We start from the raw sequence: 18,883 nt of genomic DNA, 5'->3' as shown, positions 1-18,883 counted from the left end.
ATCTCTGCCATTTTGAAGCCATTTTGAAAAAAACTCCGCTACTTGCATTGACACATTGGCGATATGAATTTCATTTAATTAAGGATGGATAAGATAAGAAATGGATAAGAAATCAATTAAACAGGGAGTTCTGGGAATAGGATATTTAGCGCCGCAAGGGGAGGAGCCTGCCGGTGAACCCCAGACTCTATTGGGTCCCCTGCAGGAAGCTGCTCGCCAGACTTTTCGTCAAAATATGTCCTAGCAATGTCATGCTCTGAGAGATTCGTTTTCACGGCGTCCTTGGTTAACTCTTTCGTGGACTGCCGTCCAAAGGAGCCCCCCTCTGTTGCCCACCCTCACCAGCACGCCGCCTGCTCTGACCCGGACTGCAGTGTCCAAAATAACTGTGGTTCCGTGCCAAACACGGCCATACCCGGGACAATGAACCAGCACCAGCAGTTGCAGCCGCAAGAAGCAATGGCTCAGTCTCGATACCAATACCACCAGGGAATACTGAACTGGGACGTGCCACATTTGAGCCCGGTCCGGGTGCCGCAGGTCAGTGCGTGCCCTTACAGCGCGTCAAACAGAAAAGACAACTCCTCCTATTTGCTTCTGGAACCGGACAACCACTCAAAACCGTCACCGGACGTGTCTGCCTTCACCAGATTAATGTCAGAGATGGGCTCCATGACGGGCGGTTCTGGTCCAATTCAGGGCTACTTCCGACCGGAGCAGTCATACTCGGGGATCAAAGTCCAGGAGTACAACAACAGCGTGCACAGCTTGCCCACGACCAATCCACCGCGCTCTCCCCACTCAGACTCGCGCCATTTGTGCAACTTGAGCTTCCCGGTGCTGCCATATCCAGAGTCTGACTTCAAGCACGTTATTGATGACTTAGAGCTGGGCAGCAGTGAGTGTCAAGCCCAGAGAAGCGATAGCAGCAGCATCACCCTGGCCAGTCAGACCAACACGGAAGACTTAGTCATAGGTTTACGGCGAGACAAGTCCTCATCAGTCTTACCCGAGGGCGATAAAAGTCCCAGACAGGAGACGCAAGGTGGGTAAATGGAATGAAAAGGAAAAAAGCTCTGAAAGATAGAACGCGACCATGGCAATTGCCACAGGAAAGCGTGATCCGGTCAATCGAGACATGGTGATTTTTACTAAGGCTGTTAAAGGGAAGAGAGAGTAGAGGACAAAGGGAGCCATTCCTCGAAATGTATTTATTGCACAGAACTACCCTCGCCAGACTAAATTGCACTCAACTGTGCGCTCTTTTGAACATCAAAACAGCGGAAGTCTCCTTTGTGTTTAGGGACAGTTAGCTAGGCGTAGCATACAATTGATTGTGGGCCCAGGTTTATGTGAGAGTTGGCTGTAACCGACTGACTCAGTCTCACAATAAAATGTAGGCTAAAGCTAATGCTAGCTTCTATTTGCCTGTTGCGATGCTAGATGCTATAGCTAACATGAATATAGTTTCGTAAAATGAGCACTGAGAGTTGCCATAAAATCTCTAATTTAAAAAAGGCACGATATAACACGACCGTTAACCAATGATCCAAATATTGACATATTTGACAATATTGACAATATCAGGTTGTAAAGTCATCACGCATGCCAATATTTGACATTGAGTGTTCAAATATTACGCCATTTTGTTCCAAATAATATTTTTTATGTACAAATATATCATGCTTGCCACTAGTACATATCGAAATAAGTTGTCCAACGGCATTTGGCATATTATAAATAAATTGTCATTATAGGCCTAGTACAACAGATGAATGGATCAACAATAACCCATTTATTTTATGTGAAATCTTCTGATTTCTATAGCCTAATCAGAATAGAGCTTTGTCACGTAATGATTTATTGTGTAGGCTAGCATCATTTAGCATAACAATAGCCAATGCCTTGCTGTTAGGCTACACACTATTCACATCATCTGCTACATTCAGATAGACTACTACTTTTATTTTTGTCAATTTACAATTTAAACATATAAAAATATTTAGATTCGTAAAAGATTTGTCCTTTTGATAATAACCTATTCACGCCCAAGTAGAATGTACGTCGTTTTAGCTAAGGCCTACATGATAACAAACCTTGCATTTCAGAGAACTACCAGAGAACTAACAAACAGTGAATTAGAGGAGAAAATAGAACACAAAACAATAGTACTATCACACACACACATACGGGAGCGATGCATGTCACGTGACATTATATCCCGTCATAAACTGAAATTTTATCAATATAATAATAATAATATATGCCATTTTGCAGACGCTTTTATCCAAAGCGACTTACAGTCATGTGTGCATACATTCTACGTATGGGTGGTCCCGGGAATCGAACCAACTACCCTGGCGTTACAAGCGCCATGCTCTACCAACTGAGCTACAGAAGGACCGCGAGAGCATTTTAGAAATGTGCACATCCTAAAACAAATAATTCGCGCTCTGCCAGTCTATCACTAAATAAATGTTTTGTCTTGTTTTGACAGAGGACACAACATTCAAAAAGGATGCGTGCTGTGGATGGCTGTGGGCGAAGGCGGGGAGGAAGAAGCGCTGTCCTTACACCAAATACCAAACCCTGGAGCTGGAAAAGGAGTTCCTCTTCAACATGTATTTGACTCGCGATCGCCGCCTGGAGATCGCTCGCAGTGTCAACCTCACTGACCGTCAAGTCAAAATCTGGTTCCAGAACCGCCGCATGAAGATGAAGAAGATGACACGGGAACACAGAACCAGGGACACGGTCACACATTTCCCCATCTGATTCCCCACAAACATGGTACGCAGAGACAGGCCTACATGGACATGACTGAGTGCAGGAGCATGGGATGATGCAAAGTCAACAATAGGATGGACCATATACTGAAGGATGTGGAGATAGTTGTTCTGATCTGAAGGATGGGCTGGATGAAAGTGCAAGGATGGGCTGGATGAAAGTGCCATCTATGTCCTATACACTTTGCATGAGGATATGGTGGCTCTTACCGGTTACACTTGAGTTTTTCCATGATGGAGAAATGTCGGGAAACGTTTTCTTTCTCCATACCCCTGTCCCGCAACACCCTTCATAAAAGCACTTTATTTGATCATTATTTAAACAACTGTCTTGTCGTTGTTTCTTGATGGCTCAATAGAATGATTGCAACGTTGCTTAATTGGTCTTTTTGCCAGACATAGGCGACCGTCTTGAATCGAAAACTATTGTTTACAGTTCATGCTAGGCTATGGGAAGCCAATTTAAAAGGATTACTTTATTTATGACGTGAGCACTATTTTATTTATTTTCGGACGCAATTGTATTTGTAAGCGCTGAAAAATGTGCACCAATAAGCACAATATTTTGAACTTCAATTTTGTAAAATAGGAAGGATTTAAAACATTATTTATTGTCTATACGGAGTCCTTTTTCAGCTTGACTTGAAACAAAGGATGTGTTGATTACAATAATGAATGATTTGATTATAAAAAAAATACATATTTGTTTCCTAAATGAGAGCATTTGAAATAAAGGTTACGCTTTCGGTGATATAGGGAAACATGCTCCTACTACGCACACGAGCCCTTGACCTTCCAAAAGGCAAGCCTGGGATATAATATATATTTTTAGTCTTGTATTAGCAATTTCTAAGCTAATATTTGTTTTGATATAGTTTCGCCTATCACTTCTGCTTGAATAAATATTCCCCTGTTCCCATATTTCTTCATTTGCAACTTTGATATGGATAGATAGATGGAGAAAAACATACAGAATAGCTTGTTTTGGGAACATCCCATTGCAACAACTTCTAGTTCTAGACGGCTATTACCACCTTTAGCCCATTCCTCTTCCTAGGAGCCTACTCCTACCAGGTCATATGAGCTCCAGTAATGTGATTACTCTTCCTGTAGTGATGATTGTAGTTGCTGTAACTATGATTATCAGGCTAGTATTTGTGGTTTGCAGTAGCATAGTTGTATGTTGTAATGTCCTTATCATAACAAGCAATGCCAATGCATACATTAGTTTTATACAAGGTCTATTTTAAAACCATTTAATCTGATTTAGGAGTGATTCCTTGTATAAAAAAACCGAATAACGTATATAATATACTTTGTCAAGGTTAGCCTACATCTATCGTGTCCCTTTAACTTTATGTCCATTGTTCACTAGCTGCGTTCAGTGGACACCATTTTTTTTGTAGCCTACCTTCTGAATTCAAAATATTATTGTTATTTTTTTTTTCAAAAGTCATGTTGCAGATGCCAGAGATTCCGCTGCTGATTTGCGGGTTGTTAGCCAACAAACAGGACCGTCTTTAACGTCCTCTGGGAACAGTGTAGGCTTACATGCATTCCACATAGAATTCCCTCTTATTTTTTTTCTTCCATATTGTTAGAGATTGGTCGAGCTGGAATTATGATCTGGTCTGTGACATTTATAGCCTTTTACCAGATCATCATGATAGCCACTGCACGTTTATTTAAATTAATAACGTGCGTGTATTTAGTGTGTGCATATGATTATTTAGTCCCCATGGATCCCATTTGTATCTAGATTTATGGATTCATTCGACGTTATTGACGTTATCTATCGTTTCATTTTGCATGGACTTTCTCTGATATTGTTTGAATATGAAGATTTGATGGAAAACACATGCCGCAACTTCCCCACACTGGATACTTGATATTAGCATTTTGTCTGTTGGCCTTTTGTTTTAAAATGAAACTGTGTAGCGTCTCCTGCTATAGCATCGCCATATTGAAGAGCGCCCAATTTATACTGACGCTGTCTGGGGCATCCAGTTTTTTTTATCAGGGGCAATTGACAGGGCATTTATTGTAGACTCAGGAAGTCAGTGTAGCGGATGTGTCACAGGGATTACACTACTGTACTTTTCACTACAATAGTATTGCCTGCTATTGTGGCTAACAAATAGGTCTTAACGTGCGTTATAGGCCTTTATGTGCATGATTGAAATGGCATGGGCATGCTACTTCCTCTCATATTCCCCATTCCTGCTGTATTGCAGTTTGTATCTTGTCTCGTTTTATAACTGCTGATCACTTTAGCTAGTAGACATGGAATAAAGGCTACATTTAAAAACAAATGCTATTCATATGGCGGAACCAAGAATAACGTGTATGGATTGTCACCCAGGTTTTTACGGTATGGGAACTTGTCCAGTGGCTCAATCAGGTTATCTGAAGGTCTTTGAAGAGAATATGAGACAAAGCTGTTGTGTGATTTAGGTAGTTTCAAGTTGTTGGGCTGGACGCTTATCACAGGAACCTGAAACTACCTGAATTACTCCAGTACTGCACATCAACGCTGGTGCGTAATGGACGAATGCAACAACAACGAGAATGAGCCGTTTCCACATGTCTGCGCACTACCCTCCATTTTGTAAATGCACACTAAAAATGTTTTCAATATTATCTAGAAAAGTTGTTATTGTTGACATGTATTTCACTCCCGAGAGTCAACTTATTGCACATGGGCTTGTGGAGAGTTAAACGGCTAATTTAAGCCTCCCCCAAAATACCTGTGCACACTTGGGTGTAATGAACGCTTCTTCTAATATATGAAATACATTGTATGAAGTACAGCACGCCCAGACGCCGTAAATTATCTACATTAAAAACACCAGCACCGGCTCTTCCTCATATTCACACCAGCTTGTTTTTACTTTTGCAGGCAATTTAATAGCACATTAACATTTACCGTCTACGAAACATTTTCTAACTTCTATCATGTTTCAACTTTGCAAAACAAGACAAAAACATTCACATTTTTTTTGTTCTAATTTTCTGCATTGTGATCACGAACTTTTCAATAAACTTCAATGAACAAAAACAAACTCAGAAGCCATACATGCTTTTGATAAATGTGTTTATTTCTTACAGATAAATGTTACAGCATTTCCGTTGAAACCTTCACAAAGTATTCATTACCCTTTTTTATTTATTTATTTCACCTTTATTAAACCAGGTAGGCAAGTTGAGAACAAGTTCTCATGTACAATTGCGACCTGGCCAAGATAAAGCAAAGCAGTTCGACACATACAACGACACAAAGTTACACATGGAGTAAAACAAACATACAGTCAATAATACAGTATAAACAAGTCTATATACGATGTGAGCAAATGAGGTGAGATAAGGGAGGTAAAGGCAAAAAAAGGCCATGGTGGCAAAGTAAATAACCCTTCACTTATACCACATTTTGTTGAATTCAAAACGAATATTCTTTTTTATTCTCACCCATCTACACACAATGCCCCATAATCACATAGTAAAATCATGCTTTTCAAAATTTAAGGCAAATTTATTGAAAATGAAATACAGAAATCTCTCATTTACATGGCTATTCACACTCCTGAGTCAATATATGTTTAAGATTACAGCTGTGAGTCTTTCTGGGTAAGTCTCTAAGAGCTTTGCACACCTGGATTGTAAAATATTTGCATATTATTATTATTTTTTATTCCTAAAGCTCCATCAAGTTGGTTGTTGATCATTGCTAGACAGCCATTTTCATGTCTTGCCATAGATTTTCAAGGCAATTTAAGTCAAAACTGTAACACGGTTGGTCAGGATCATTCAGTGTTGTCGTGGTAAGCAACTCCAGTGTATATTTGGCCTTGTGTTATAGGTTATTGTCCTGCTGAAAGGTGAATTTGTCTCCCAGTGTTTGTTGGAAAGCAGACTGAACCAGGTTATCCTCTAGGATTTTTCATGTGCTTAGCTCTATTCCATTTATTTTTATTTTGAAAAATTCCCTAGTCTTTGTCGATGACAAGCATACCCATAACATGATGCAGCCACCACTGTGCTTGAAAATATGAAGTGGTACTCAGGACATAAAGTACATTTTTTTGCCACGTTTTTCACAGTTTGACTTTAGTCCCTTATTGCAAAACGGATGCATGTTTTGGAATATTTGTAATCTGTCATTTAGGTTATTATTGTAGAGTAACTACAATGTTGATCCATCCTCAGTTTTCCTATCCTTAAGTGGTTTCCTTCCTCCGGCAACTGAATTGGGAACGACGCCTGTATCTTTGTAGTGACTGGGTGTATTGATACACCATCCAAAGTGTAATTAATAATATTCAATGTTTGCTTCTTTTTTTAACAAGGTGCCTTTCTTTGCGAGGCATTGGAAAACCTCCCTGGTCTTTGTGGTTGAATCTGAGAGACCTTACAGAAAATTGTATGTGTGGGGTACAGAGATGAAGTAGTCATTAAAAAAATCATGTTTAACACTATTATTGCCCACAGTGAGTCCATGCAACTTATTACGTGCCGTGTTAAGGAAATCTTTACTCCTGAACTTATTTAGGCTTGTCGTAAACAAAGGGGTTGAATACTTATTCACTCAAGACATTTCAGCTTTTCATTTAATATTAACTTGTAAACATTTCTAAAAACATAATTCCACATTATAGGTTATTGTGTGTAGGCAGGTGACACAAAATCTCAATGTAACCATTTCAAATTCAGACTGTAACACAACAAAATGTGGAAAAAGTAAAGGGGTGAGAATACTTTCTGAAGGCACTGTACATCTTCATATATAACCCCAGGGTTACCATGAATTTTACCTCAGGGATGTCTCTATTGGGAAAATGACAGTAAGACGCAAATGGCTGACACACTTTCTCTTGTTTGTTTTGATGATTTCATGTGAAAGAAAGAGAGAGTACAGACTTTTTGGACTGGTATGAAGAGCGAGGCCCTTAGAGGTGTGTGTGTGAGTTGTGTGTTGTGTGTGTGTTTGAGAGAGAGATCTGTCATCGTGAAACCTAACAACGTCATTAACTTGGTCTGAAGGTGGATTCTTACACGTTCAATGGCAATCAATTTAAAACAGGTTCGCCCCGATCTGCCATTGCATTCTGCATTTCAGTTGGCAAAGAAGCCTATTATCTACTTCCCCAGAGTTAGATAAACTCATGGATACTATTTTCATTTCTCTGCATCCATTATGAAGGAAGTTAGAGGTAGTTTCGCGAGGCAATGCTAACTAGCGTTAGTGCAATGACTGAAAGACTATGGTATCGAGTAGCATGCTAGCAGTTACCACATACTTCCAGTCATTGCGCTATTTCGGCTAGTATGCTAGCCGTTACCATAGATATCCAGTCATTGTGCTAATGCTAGTTAGCAATTGCACTAACACTACTTAGCAACTTCCTTCAGACTGTAAGCAGAGACATAAAATGGTATCCATGATTTAATCTGACTCTGGGGAAGTAGATAAAGGGTTTGATTGCCAAAATCCTGAAGTATCCCTTTAAGGCTTATCCAGAGGAGGCTCACAGAAAGATGACAGAGTGTAACACATATTCATGTCAGAACGGTAATTAACAGACATAGTACGTTTGTATTCAGTCATGTCAAACTTCAATGTCTGTAATATTATTTCAGCAGTGTTCACGAAAACATGACCCTTTTTTAGACGCTAGCCGAAAAAGCTAAAGGTCAATTCATTTGCATTTCAGCTACAACTTCATGGCACTGTGTTAGATATGTATATATATATATTATCATTATATTTTATCTGATCAGGATAGATAATGCAATGCATACGAATATCATATGTTATATAGTTTACAGAGAGCAAGCATATGTGTTAACTATTTCCCACATACAATCATGTCTTGATTATTAATATCTTAAAGGCAAAGCACTTGTACTCAACATTCCACATTGCTCAAATGTGTAGGTTACTGTTTACTGCTTTAGGCTAGCAGCAACCATCACCGAAAGAACTGCAGACTGCATACTATTTAGCATATAGGCTAATATTAGCTGCATGCTATTCTAATGCTGAAGCTTCTACTACTAACATATACAAGCCTGCTGCTGCTACTACTATTACTACTACTACTTTCTTACAACGCACTGTTATGTAAAATGCATTGTGTTATATTTAGTAAATAGCCTATTATAGTTATGTAGTCCCAAGTGCAAGCGGGCTAGCTGTTGTAAGAGCATCAGCACCTTTCAAATCAAGCATTTACTGTCAACAAAGGACGATACAAATAAATTAGGCCTACTTGGAGATGGGGTTGGTAACATAATCATAGTTGACATGAGTCACTTAAGGAATTAGACTGAGCCCATTATATAGTGGTATTTACAAAGTAATATTATTCACATAAGACAGGAGAGCAACAAAATATAATTCATATTATACACCAATATCCCTTCCCTCCTTTTTTGCGGACAAATTAATCTACATAGCATATAAAGGCATATAGCCAAAGTTAATTAACAACATTTTGTATCAAAAGTTTCTGGATAGAACCAAAAATGGTTATATGCTTGTTTCATATATGGCACCCCGTAAGGTTCGATATAGAACCGACATTGGTTTCATATAGAACCATTTATGGGATGGAGCCCAATGGTTCTATATGGAAGCTTACGGGGTTCTACATATAATCTTTAGGGGTGCCATATATGAAGCAAGCAATAGAACCCTTTTTGGTTCTATCCGGAACCTTTTTTTCTACGGTGTAGGCTACTTATTGTATTAGCTCTCTTGGACAGAAATCCACCTAAGAGACTTTCTGACTGTCTTTAAACAGTTCTAAACAACCTGAGCATAATCATAATATATTTCATTTTGCACGTCACTAGTGTTGCCCATAGCTTTGGAGGAGGATAGGATAGTTATTGTAACTCTTGGCAATATTAGGTTTCTTAAAGAAAAGTTGAGGCCTTTGTAGTGGGAAGAAATATCCGATGATGAATTACAAGTATAGATACATGTGTTTGTTTCATGGTTTGTTTTAAATTGATTTAACAATGATGTGTTATCAAACCCTTATTATTGTAACTTTTAGGCCTATCTCCTTACCAATGATTACATTTTGTTACGATAGTTAAGATACAATAGTCTACAACATGTAATTAAACGTTGCTCTTGACATTTAAAAAGAAAAACATTTCGTGCGGTTTGCAGATAATGTGTTCAATGTTTACTACTCCAGTGTATCTAATTAAGTTGTTAGCACTTTGCACGGCGGGTATTGGGTGGAGTTCATTAAATTATCAACGCAACATTCAAGCCAGTGGAAGGCTACACGCAATGGTATATAGTGAAAAACATTCAAATCACCTTACAGATGAATCTCATCTACCCAATTCCCTTTCGCATGTTATCGTGCTTTGGAATTAGCCTATATATTTGTTTAACATAAAAGCTGCTAGGCTATTTAGTGCTCAATAACTCTGCAGATATATTCGAGTGCAAACACAGCGCACAGTTTTATCCGCCGTAGGTAATCCTATGTTGCTGTTCTTTTTGCCCTTGATATGAGTTGTTCTGAAGCTGAAATGCATTAGTTGCTAGCACGAGAACAAGTGAAAGGCAGAGAGAGAATTGAAGGCCGAGGCCAAAGCTTTGACCCGCTTGAATGTGACAAGTCATGTACAATACCTGGAAAGCTGCCAGAAATACATATGAACTGTCTCCAAACCGTTAACTTATGAGTCTTCTTCACTTCCCCCTGTATCAGTAAAATGGTTATCATCCTCTGGGTTTTAGAATATACTGATGTAGTCTCACTTCTGCGGTGTTTACTTTTTGTGTCTGAGTGTGAAGTGAACGTTTTTGTCAGTGGCAGGAATGCTACAGCAGAGTCGTTTACGGTCCCCGCCACAGGCGATATATCAAGTCTATAAAAATCAAAGCTGCCTGATGTAGTATTTTATTATAGTATTAAACGACCAAAAAAGTTCAAGTAGTTCCTTCCATAAAGACAGGGGATTGGCACGCAGTAGTGTTTAATGCGCTCGTTAAGAAAAATTACTCTTAATCTTCCAATAAAGCATGAACATAGACATTTCCTACACCAGAGGAAACTCAGACACAAGTTTAAAGAAAACAAACCAATAAAGGTCTAAAAACCTGAAGATTTGAAACATAAAGCGTTATCCGTGATAGACATCTAGAGGCGAACGTGATAGAGAAATAATGGCGCCATAATAGTATTCCGACGTTAGTTTGATTCTGATGATGTATTGGGCATTCATAGACGTAATATATTGGATAATGCTTATTGTATTCAATGGCCTTGTTCCATGAGACGCGTGCACGTTTATCAGTTTGATAAAGAAAATAATGTGGTCGCTTATTTTGTCGTCCATCGTTTCCAATATGCATGTATAATGTCGTTGGAATGCATGATTCAACTGGATATTTCTACGACAGCCTACAGATACCCACATATATATGGATGCACTCACATTTTGCATATTGCATAAACAAGACAATTTATTTAGAGAGGAAAATATGTACAGTGCTAGGAGAGGTGCAGCCCCTTGGCGGATTGATTTACGCCCCATTGACGCTTTATCAGGCTCGTGAAAAAAGTCTGACCAATCATTTCGCTCCGAGCGCACAGCCCCAGCAACCTAGCTCTACTTTGTTCGTAGGCTAGTAGAAGGCTAGTAAAAAAAGACTTCTGTCCTACATGTTTTCAATTCAATGAACCGTGAATTGTATAATGTCCGAGAATGTCCATTTCTGGAACGCTGAGCAACTATTATGTGGACTCTATAATAAGTCACGAGAGCGAAGATCCGACTTCAGTCAGGTTTTCCAATGTACAGTATTCCAACTCCAGGCAACCGGGGGGACATGGCGAGCATCCCGAATTCCCCTCTTGTAGCTTCCAGCCTAAACCTCCAGTTTTTAGCTCGTCCTGGAGCCCGTTCAGCCCCCATGCCTCCAATGGCTTACCAGCGGTTTACCATCCATACATCCCGACTCAGCCCGTGCCTTCCACGGACACCCGATACATACGCACTTGGCTCGACTGCGCTCCGCGCTCGGAGTCCCTCCCCGGGCAGGGGCAGGTCAAGATGGAGCCGCTACTGGGACACCTCGGGGAACCCCCCAAAATCGGTGGACACGAGTACATTTTGGAATCCTCTTCGGCAAGAGAGATGAATTCCAGCCAGGGCTCCGGATTCGAGGACAATAAGGATATCTGTGAAGGTAGCGAAGACAAAGACGGGCCAGATCAAAGTGAGTTATAAAACGAGGAAGTGAAGTCTGTAAAGCTTTTAATGCTGTCATAAAACAGGAACAAAGAGATAGCGAGCCATAGAGGCTCACTACCAAATCTGGTCCGTAGTGTGCGTGTAATGTACTATGTATGTTTACGTTAGAATTATTATCATACATTTATACATACATTAGGTCAAGGTGTGGATGGTGCTCTGTTTTGGAGCTTGCGACATTTCACGTGGGCAGTTTTCTGCCCTGTCCTGTCTTAGTTTTGGGGACCAACTGGTATTGAATATAATTTTACTGCAGTAAGTTTTGGCACACAGTCTCTGAGAACAGGTTATCTGCGCTCAGTTGCACTTTAGTGCAGTTCATATTGTCAGCAGCTTGTTTTATTCCTGTAATAACTGAACAGCACCTCAAGAAAGACGTCCCTCTATTGAACCATGTGCCAAGAGCCTCTCTAGTGCAAAATTAGGGTTTACCAGGGCAAGGCCCTCTCAATATTTTAGTGTAAATACCCCCTCTAAGGGAAAACGAGCCTTTGTTTCATTCACGTCTGATGACAGTAGTCTATTTATAGACATGTAATGTCATTTAGAAGGTGGAGTGTGGGGGATTGGGCTATATGTTCGTTTCTGCAATAATTATTATTTTGGCAAAGAAACCGCATTGACGACATTTTCTGGAAATACAGTTTGATTGATGCCTTTAGGGCTGTTGAGTGGGCAAGAGTCTCTTTTTAACACCAGAAAATACATCTGAAATATTTTCCAAGTGAGACTCACAGTTGTTGTTTTTTACAAGCAGACTCATCTGTCTGAGCTAAATGACATTATGTGGAGGATGTTGGTCACTCTCAGTTGACTCGCTTTTCTAGCCATGCCTATGGTTGCCTTGACAGAATCAAATTAATTTTCCCTCCTTTACCAACACGGCCTCATAAGATCAGGCTGGCTATTAATCAGGCCTGAAGCCGAGCCGGAGTGGAAACCTATATATTTGTGTTGCTCCGCACAGCACAGTCTTGTTGAAATCGGCTGTGGGTGCTCGCCCGGTAACGTTTTGGTGCGCCGGGAAACTGAGAAATATATCATACATATGATGCCTAACCTAGATTGGATGGGTCAAGGTTCTGACAGATGGTCATTTTCTAGTAGCATGGACTGGCGGTGGAGACCAACGTTGATTTTAATCCACGAAATGGGTTCACGCACTACGTGAACTCTCTAATGGATGGTGCGCAACAGAATTCCCCTTTGTGTTGCCCTGGGCGGCATTCCAGAATAAACTACGGGCAAAGGCAACGAAGTTGGGAATTACACGTCCCTCTTTGTGCTAGCAACGGCTTGTGAGTCAAAAAAAGTGATTTCCACTGAAGTTTATTAAGTTATAAGACCAGCCAACATCACTATTAATTATTGTATGTTGGCTCCCTGGGACAGTTGGGGAAAAACATATAAAATATGATGCAATCTTAATGTAGAGAAATGCAATAACGAATATCTCTAGGCATATACGAACGGTCAATTTCTCAGACTAGTAAGGCAAACTTGCAAAGAGACATGATGGTATAATAACGGTCTGTAGCCATTATGTGTTTCCATCCCAACATTCGTCACAAAACAGACCATGATCATCCAACGACAATTCCCTCTTAAACGTGCATTGTTGCAGATCATGTCTCGGAGCTCATAAGTATTTAGATGGCACATCTCTATCTCCGAGGTGTATGCCGGCAACGGATAGCTTTACAGGGTTATCAATCATCCCCGAGGAATTATTTCCTTTCATGATAACAATAGGATTGCGTCATAAGATTTAGGACATTGGAGACAGTTGATGTGGTATGAAAGTGCGTGTCTAGGGGCATGGGCCGATTGGATTTCTCTACGTTGGTTACATGTATGTAGCCTAAGAGAAATGGCCATGAGTTTCAATGAGCCCAGATTTTTTTTCATCTGTAGAAATGCCCGGATCCATTGGCCAAAGCTATGACCTTTCACATAGCCGTACGCGTTATGGGATAGCACTGGCTGGTTTGTCATGCAGTGACAGGAAAAGCCCCGACTTTTCACGGGATGAATGACACTAGGTGATTATGTACTTGGAGAATGCGAAGCACCACTTTGCGTGTCACAAAGCCCACTTCTACCTCCAGTGCCTCGGAACAGGCATTTGTGTCCACTTGCAGATGCAAACGATCCAATGCCATGCGTGGGATATTTATATCCCCACGGCCTTTTGAGTAATCAAGGTATTCTCAGTTTAAGCTTTTCAAGGCCGTTTGAATGCCATGGTAGCCCAACATGCAGGCTGTACACAGTGATGTTATACCAAAATCAACTGTGAGAAATGTAGATGGGCCTACATGAAAATACATCGCATGCATTCCCGAGAAAGCCACCAGAGAGGAAAGGCGTCTCCACGGAGACAGCAATAATTATTTCCCCTGGAACATTTCCCATAAAAAGGAGATAATCCACTTTCCAAAGCAACCGCATTTCAGGGGGACTGCATTTTTGTTTGGGTTAGGCTCTGTTGCTCACTATAGGTCTCTCATAGTTCCAATGCTTTTGGCTCTGTTGGGGGAGGATAGCTTCTCCTCATAACCATGCTGCGCTTTCTTCACTAATTGCATTCGGCTGAGGCCTGCTAACCAAGCTGAAGGGTGGAGTGCATTGCCATGATTGGAGGTTCTGTCAAAAAAAATAAGGAGAATCGTAGTTTACGAGATAACATCACATCCAAGTGTTCCACCCATTTAGAGTGTACTTCTCACAAACAGGGTGATTTTCAAGGTCTAGTGGGGTGAAGGACACGAGTACTTTTTCCATTACCTTTGTGTTTCCCATTGTTATGGTAACATGAAAAGACACCTTATGGTCCAGGAAGTACTTTCATGCTAAACATGTACAGTGAAGGAGAACTGCTTGTCCTCTAAACCCATTTACATTACCAACCAAGGTCACCTTCGGCCTGAGGGGCGGTGAGGAACTACTTTCCTCTCTCCTCTACTCCATTACATTACCGAACACGGTTCCATTTGGAGCAATATGAGCCTTGGCTTTTGATATCACTTTAAACTCAATTATATAACGCATGGGCATGGAAATCTTGTTATTACGCACGCATGTTTGTATTTAGCTATGTTATGAGGCTTGCTAGTCTAGGGCCTATTCTGGTCTGTGTTTGTTAGCCCTTTACTAAAGGTGTCTGTCTGACTTTCCTTTGTAGATGACCCCTCTGCCAACTGGTTGCATGCCCGGTCTTCCCGGAAGAAGCGGTGCCCTTACACGAAATACCAAACCCTCGAGCTCGAGAAAGAGTTCCTCTTCAACATGTACCTCACCCGGGACAGAAGGCACGAGGTAGCGCGCTCCCTGAACTTGACCGAGAGACAAGTCAAAATATGGTTCCAAAACCGACGGATGAAAATGAAGAAAATGAATAAGGACCAACCCAAGGATTAAGAAAAAAAGGGGAGTGCTATTAAAAACACCACCATCACAAAGAATCTGCGTTCTCGTTACTTTTCTCTTAAATAGGCATACATGGACTGTAATGGTTAAAGTGGGGGTGCAGGAAGTTTGTTTTTATTATTTTCCATATCGATGTGAAATATCCTCTGACATTATAGAAGCGCAGACCAATAGAGAAAACCCTTATGGCCCGTTGGTACAGCATGGCGCTTGTGACGCCAGGGTAGATGGTTTGTTCCCCGGGATCACCTGTACATAAAATGTATGCACGCATGACTGCAAGTCGCTTTGGATACAAGCGTCTGCTAAATGGCATATATTATACTATACAGTAGAAAGGAGGGTGGATTCACGCGGCTCTTTCTCAAGCACTACTTTGATCACTTATTTATTGCTTTACGCATGACACCAACGCTCATCAGGAGAGGCATGGAGGTGCCTAAACGTCGGTTTCATGCGGTCATTAATACATAAGAGAAACGGTTGTAGTCAAAGGGTGTGTGCTACCTGCATTTCTTCTTATCTTTTAGTTTTTTTTCGCTCCATTCCTCTGTTCAACTCCATAGATGCGTCTTACGTAATGATGGTGCTGATCTTTCACGAAAAATACATGATTTTATTTTCCGAGCAGCAGTTCCCCAATTCAGTTCCCCAATGATGTTATATTATAACTCGATTAATAACCTAGTGTGGCGTCACATCCCCCAGAGCCTCTTTGACTGCGTCGCATTTACCAAAATATCAGGGTTCCGGGTATTTGTTGTAATCCCTTTAAGTACTAACTCAACAGGTATATGCACACTCTTATATGTATATCTTTTTTTCTACATAATCATTTTACATTCAAGTTCCTTGTACGTAAAAAGTGCGTAATAACCTAATAAGGGTTTCATATGGAAAGGTCTATGACAGGGCTCTCCAACCCTGTTCCTGGAGAGCTTCTCTCCTGTAGGTTTTCACTCCAACCCCAGTTGTAAACTAACCTGATTCAGCTTATCAACCAGACATATATTAGAATCAAGTACGCTAGATTAGGGTTGAAAAGCTACAGGACAGTAGCTTTCCAGGAACAGGGTTGGAGAACCCTGGTCTAGGGGGAATTTATCCGTTAACATTTCCTTGAGACCAATGTTACTATTTCGTTGTGTAATTGCTATTAAAAAGGTATTGTAGACTACTTGACGTGGAAATTAATCAGGAATACGTGTTTTCGGGTAGATAGCGCGACATGGTATATTTCATTGAAGTATCATATGCAACAATCTTAGATCACATGCAATATGGAACCTTGGTCGCGACTGGGATCAATCCTAGTTTTATATAGTTTGGTCTGCCAATATAAGGTCAATAGATCCAATGGTCTCGAGCCTACTTGCTTTGACCTAATGACTGTGCAGTCTAACAGTGGGACGTTTTTGAACATTTACGTGGAAATAAAAGGGCCTACAATAACCCGCCCTTTTACGCTCTCTCTCATTTTGATATTTGCCATAAAAATATGTACTCCCATGCGCTTAAATACAGGATATAACATATGTCGAAGAAAAACAAGCCTACATTTTTCTAAGAATAAAATGTTTACATTGTTAGCGCATGCCTAATATCATAATGAAATGTAATTTATTTCTTTATGTTTGTGTGTTTTGGAAATGAAAATCTATCTGAAGAAAATGCGCCATGCTATAGCAGTTTTTGGATGATAATATTTCTAATTAATTGTAAATAGGCCTAGGTGAATAACCTCGATTGTTTTTATTGGAATGAGTTGAATATGTTCAAAATTGGTGTTTTGGGAAATGACATCGGAGTTGAATGAGCAGACGTCGTTTTTCCAGTTTTAGATATTGTTTACATGTTCTTGTCCAGAATGTATTGAGCATTAACTGATTTAACCGTGTTGTCAATACAATAAGGAATGATGTACTTATTTGGTGTACATGTATTTTTGTTTGTTTGTTTGTGTGAGTACTTACAACCATACTGGGAAACTCTTATGATGCATTTTCAGTGAGATATGAAATGGGTGGCGTTTCTGGAGTCACGAGCATGGCTGTCCTTCATTCTGAATATTAAGGAGCAATCAGACCCCATTGTGTCTCCATGCGCTCGAGTCTCGCATATCCACGGCAGCTTTCATTGCAGAGGCCTTCAGGTCATCTCAGTTGAACTCTTAGTTTTTAATAACAACAACGCTGTAAGGACCGACTCCAGAAACTACTAACCCCCTCTCAGTCTTTTTTTATATCACATTAATCTCTTGTGTCCCTCATGTAAATTGTATTCAGTCCTGTGTTGTTTATCTGTGAGATAGCACTGCTGATGCTGGATTCGTATTAAAAAAATAGTTTACATTAGAACAACGTCTCTGCACTTTTTACTGCTGTTGATAACTTTATGTAATTGATATGAGATTCAAATGAAAATAAAACAGTTGTATTTATGACAGCCAATTCATTTTGGACAGTGGGAGCGTCTCAAGAGCGCGCGTAATAGGGCGCATATGCGCCTTCTCTGCGTGTGAGTGACGTCAAAACAAGTTTGAGGCTTTTCATATTTCCAACTTCACTTCATCTTTTAGGAAGAGCATGTGTTCGAAATATGTCTCGTGCGCAGGAGCATTTGTCTTGAATTGTACTTCAAGGAACGGAGTCAATTTGGCCAAGTATGCACATGGTTCCCTGAAGAAGATAGCCCGAGACCCCAATATTCATTAAGATGACTCTATGGCGATGTTTATTTTGACGTTTTCATTTAATAACGTTTATGACAATAAAAGTTTGGGTTATGTGTATTTAACATGTCCCACTCTGTGTAGAACCCGAGAAGGCGATAGAGAAGGACGTGGAATGAAACCAATCTGCTGTGCTGTACTGTGCGTGGAAAATACCATTCATGGGGCCTGTGGCACATGACTAGTGAGGTAGGTTATGATTCTAAGGCCCTTGTTCGCTTTTTTCCAAAGATGAACGCAAAGAAAACTGTATGATTTTTTTAATGGGTCTTTCCAAAAATGGCACGCCCAGCAAATGCTCACTCCTTTGCATAATGAGTCCATATATTATATTGAACTAAAAAGCAGTCTATTCATGAACTTGGATTAAATAGTTTTATAGATTTCTTGCCGTATTTTGGTACAATGTGGTGCATAATGGTACAATTCATACCCTATATCCTCCTGTAACATCCCATAATAAAGAATTATGCTAATATTTCATCGATTTATTTTTCAGAAATGGAAAATAACAACATGGGCGTGGAACTCTGGAGACTGAATATAGGCTACATGAGGTTGAATGTACAATAACATTGTTGGGTTTTATTCTCTGAATCCCTGCAGCCTATAGTAATTAAAATATGTCTTGAAGTTCGGGCCAACCAGAACTACT

General features: G+C 40.2%; 2 protein-coding genes across 2 annotated transcripts; both read left to right on the top strand.

The window, feature by feature from the left end:
• The first annotated feature begins 237 nt into the window (after positions 1 to 237).
• On the top strand, positions 238 to 5,827 carry LOC124016059 (homeobox protein Hox-B10a-like). The gene is made up of 2 exons (XM_046331581.1): positions 238 to 1,045; positions 2,498 to 5,827. The coding sequence occupies exons 1-2, from the start codon at positions 247 to 249 to the stop codon at positions 2,773 to 2,775; spliced, it is 1,077 nt and encodes a 358-aa protein (XP_046187537.1). The 5' UTR covers positions 238 to 246; the 3' UTR covers positions 2,776 to 5,827.
• Positions 5,828 to 11,400: 5,573 nt separating this feature from the next.
• Positions 11,401 to 17,848, top strand: LOC124015875 (homeobox protein Hox-B9a). Its single transcript, XM_046331354.1, has 2 exons — positions 11,401 to 12,033; positions 15,253 to 17,848. The coding sequence occupies exons 1-2, from the start codon at positions 11,520 to 11,522 to the stop codon at positions 15,486 to 15,488; spliced, it is 750 nt and encodes a 249-aa protein (XP_046187310.1). The 5' UTR covers positions 11,401 to 11,519; the 3' UTR covers positions 15,489 to 17,848.
• Positions 17,849 to 18,883: the final 1,035 nt, after the last annotated feature.

Source organism: Oncorhynchus gorbuscha, linkage group LG26 (genome assembly GCF_021184085.1).
Source record: "Oncorhynchus gorbuscha isolate QuinsamMale2020 ecotype Even-year linkage group LG26, OgorEven_v1.0, whole genome shotgun sequence".
NCBI lineage: Eukaryota > Metazoa > Chordata > Actinopteri > Salmoniformes > Salmonidae > Oncorhynchus > Oncorhynchus gorbuscha.
The sequence above is the reverse complement of the archived record's forward strand: the minus strand, read 5'-3'. Positions and strand labels throughout refer to the sequence as shown.

Excerpts from the sequence above, each read along its gene's own strand:
- LOC124016059 (XM_046331581.1), top strand. The coding sequence starts at position 247 with ATGTCATGCTCTGAGAGATTCGTTTTCACGGCGTCCTTGGTTAACTCT. Across the intron at positions 1,046-2,497 it reads TCCCAGACAGGAGACGCAAG|AGGACACAACATTCAAAAAG; the intron begins GTGGGTAAATGG and ends TTGTTTTGACAG.
- LOC124015875 (XM_046331354.1), top strand. The coding sequence starts at position 11,520 with ATGTCCATTTCTGGAACGCTGAGCAACTATTATGTGGACTCTATAATA. Across the intron at positions 12,034-15,252 it reads CAAAGACGGGCCAGATCAAA|ATGACCCCTCTGCCAACTGG; the intron begins GTGAGTTATAAA and ends TTTCCTTTGTAG.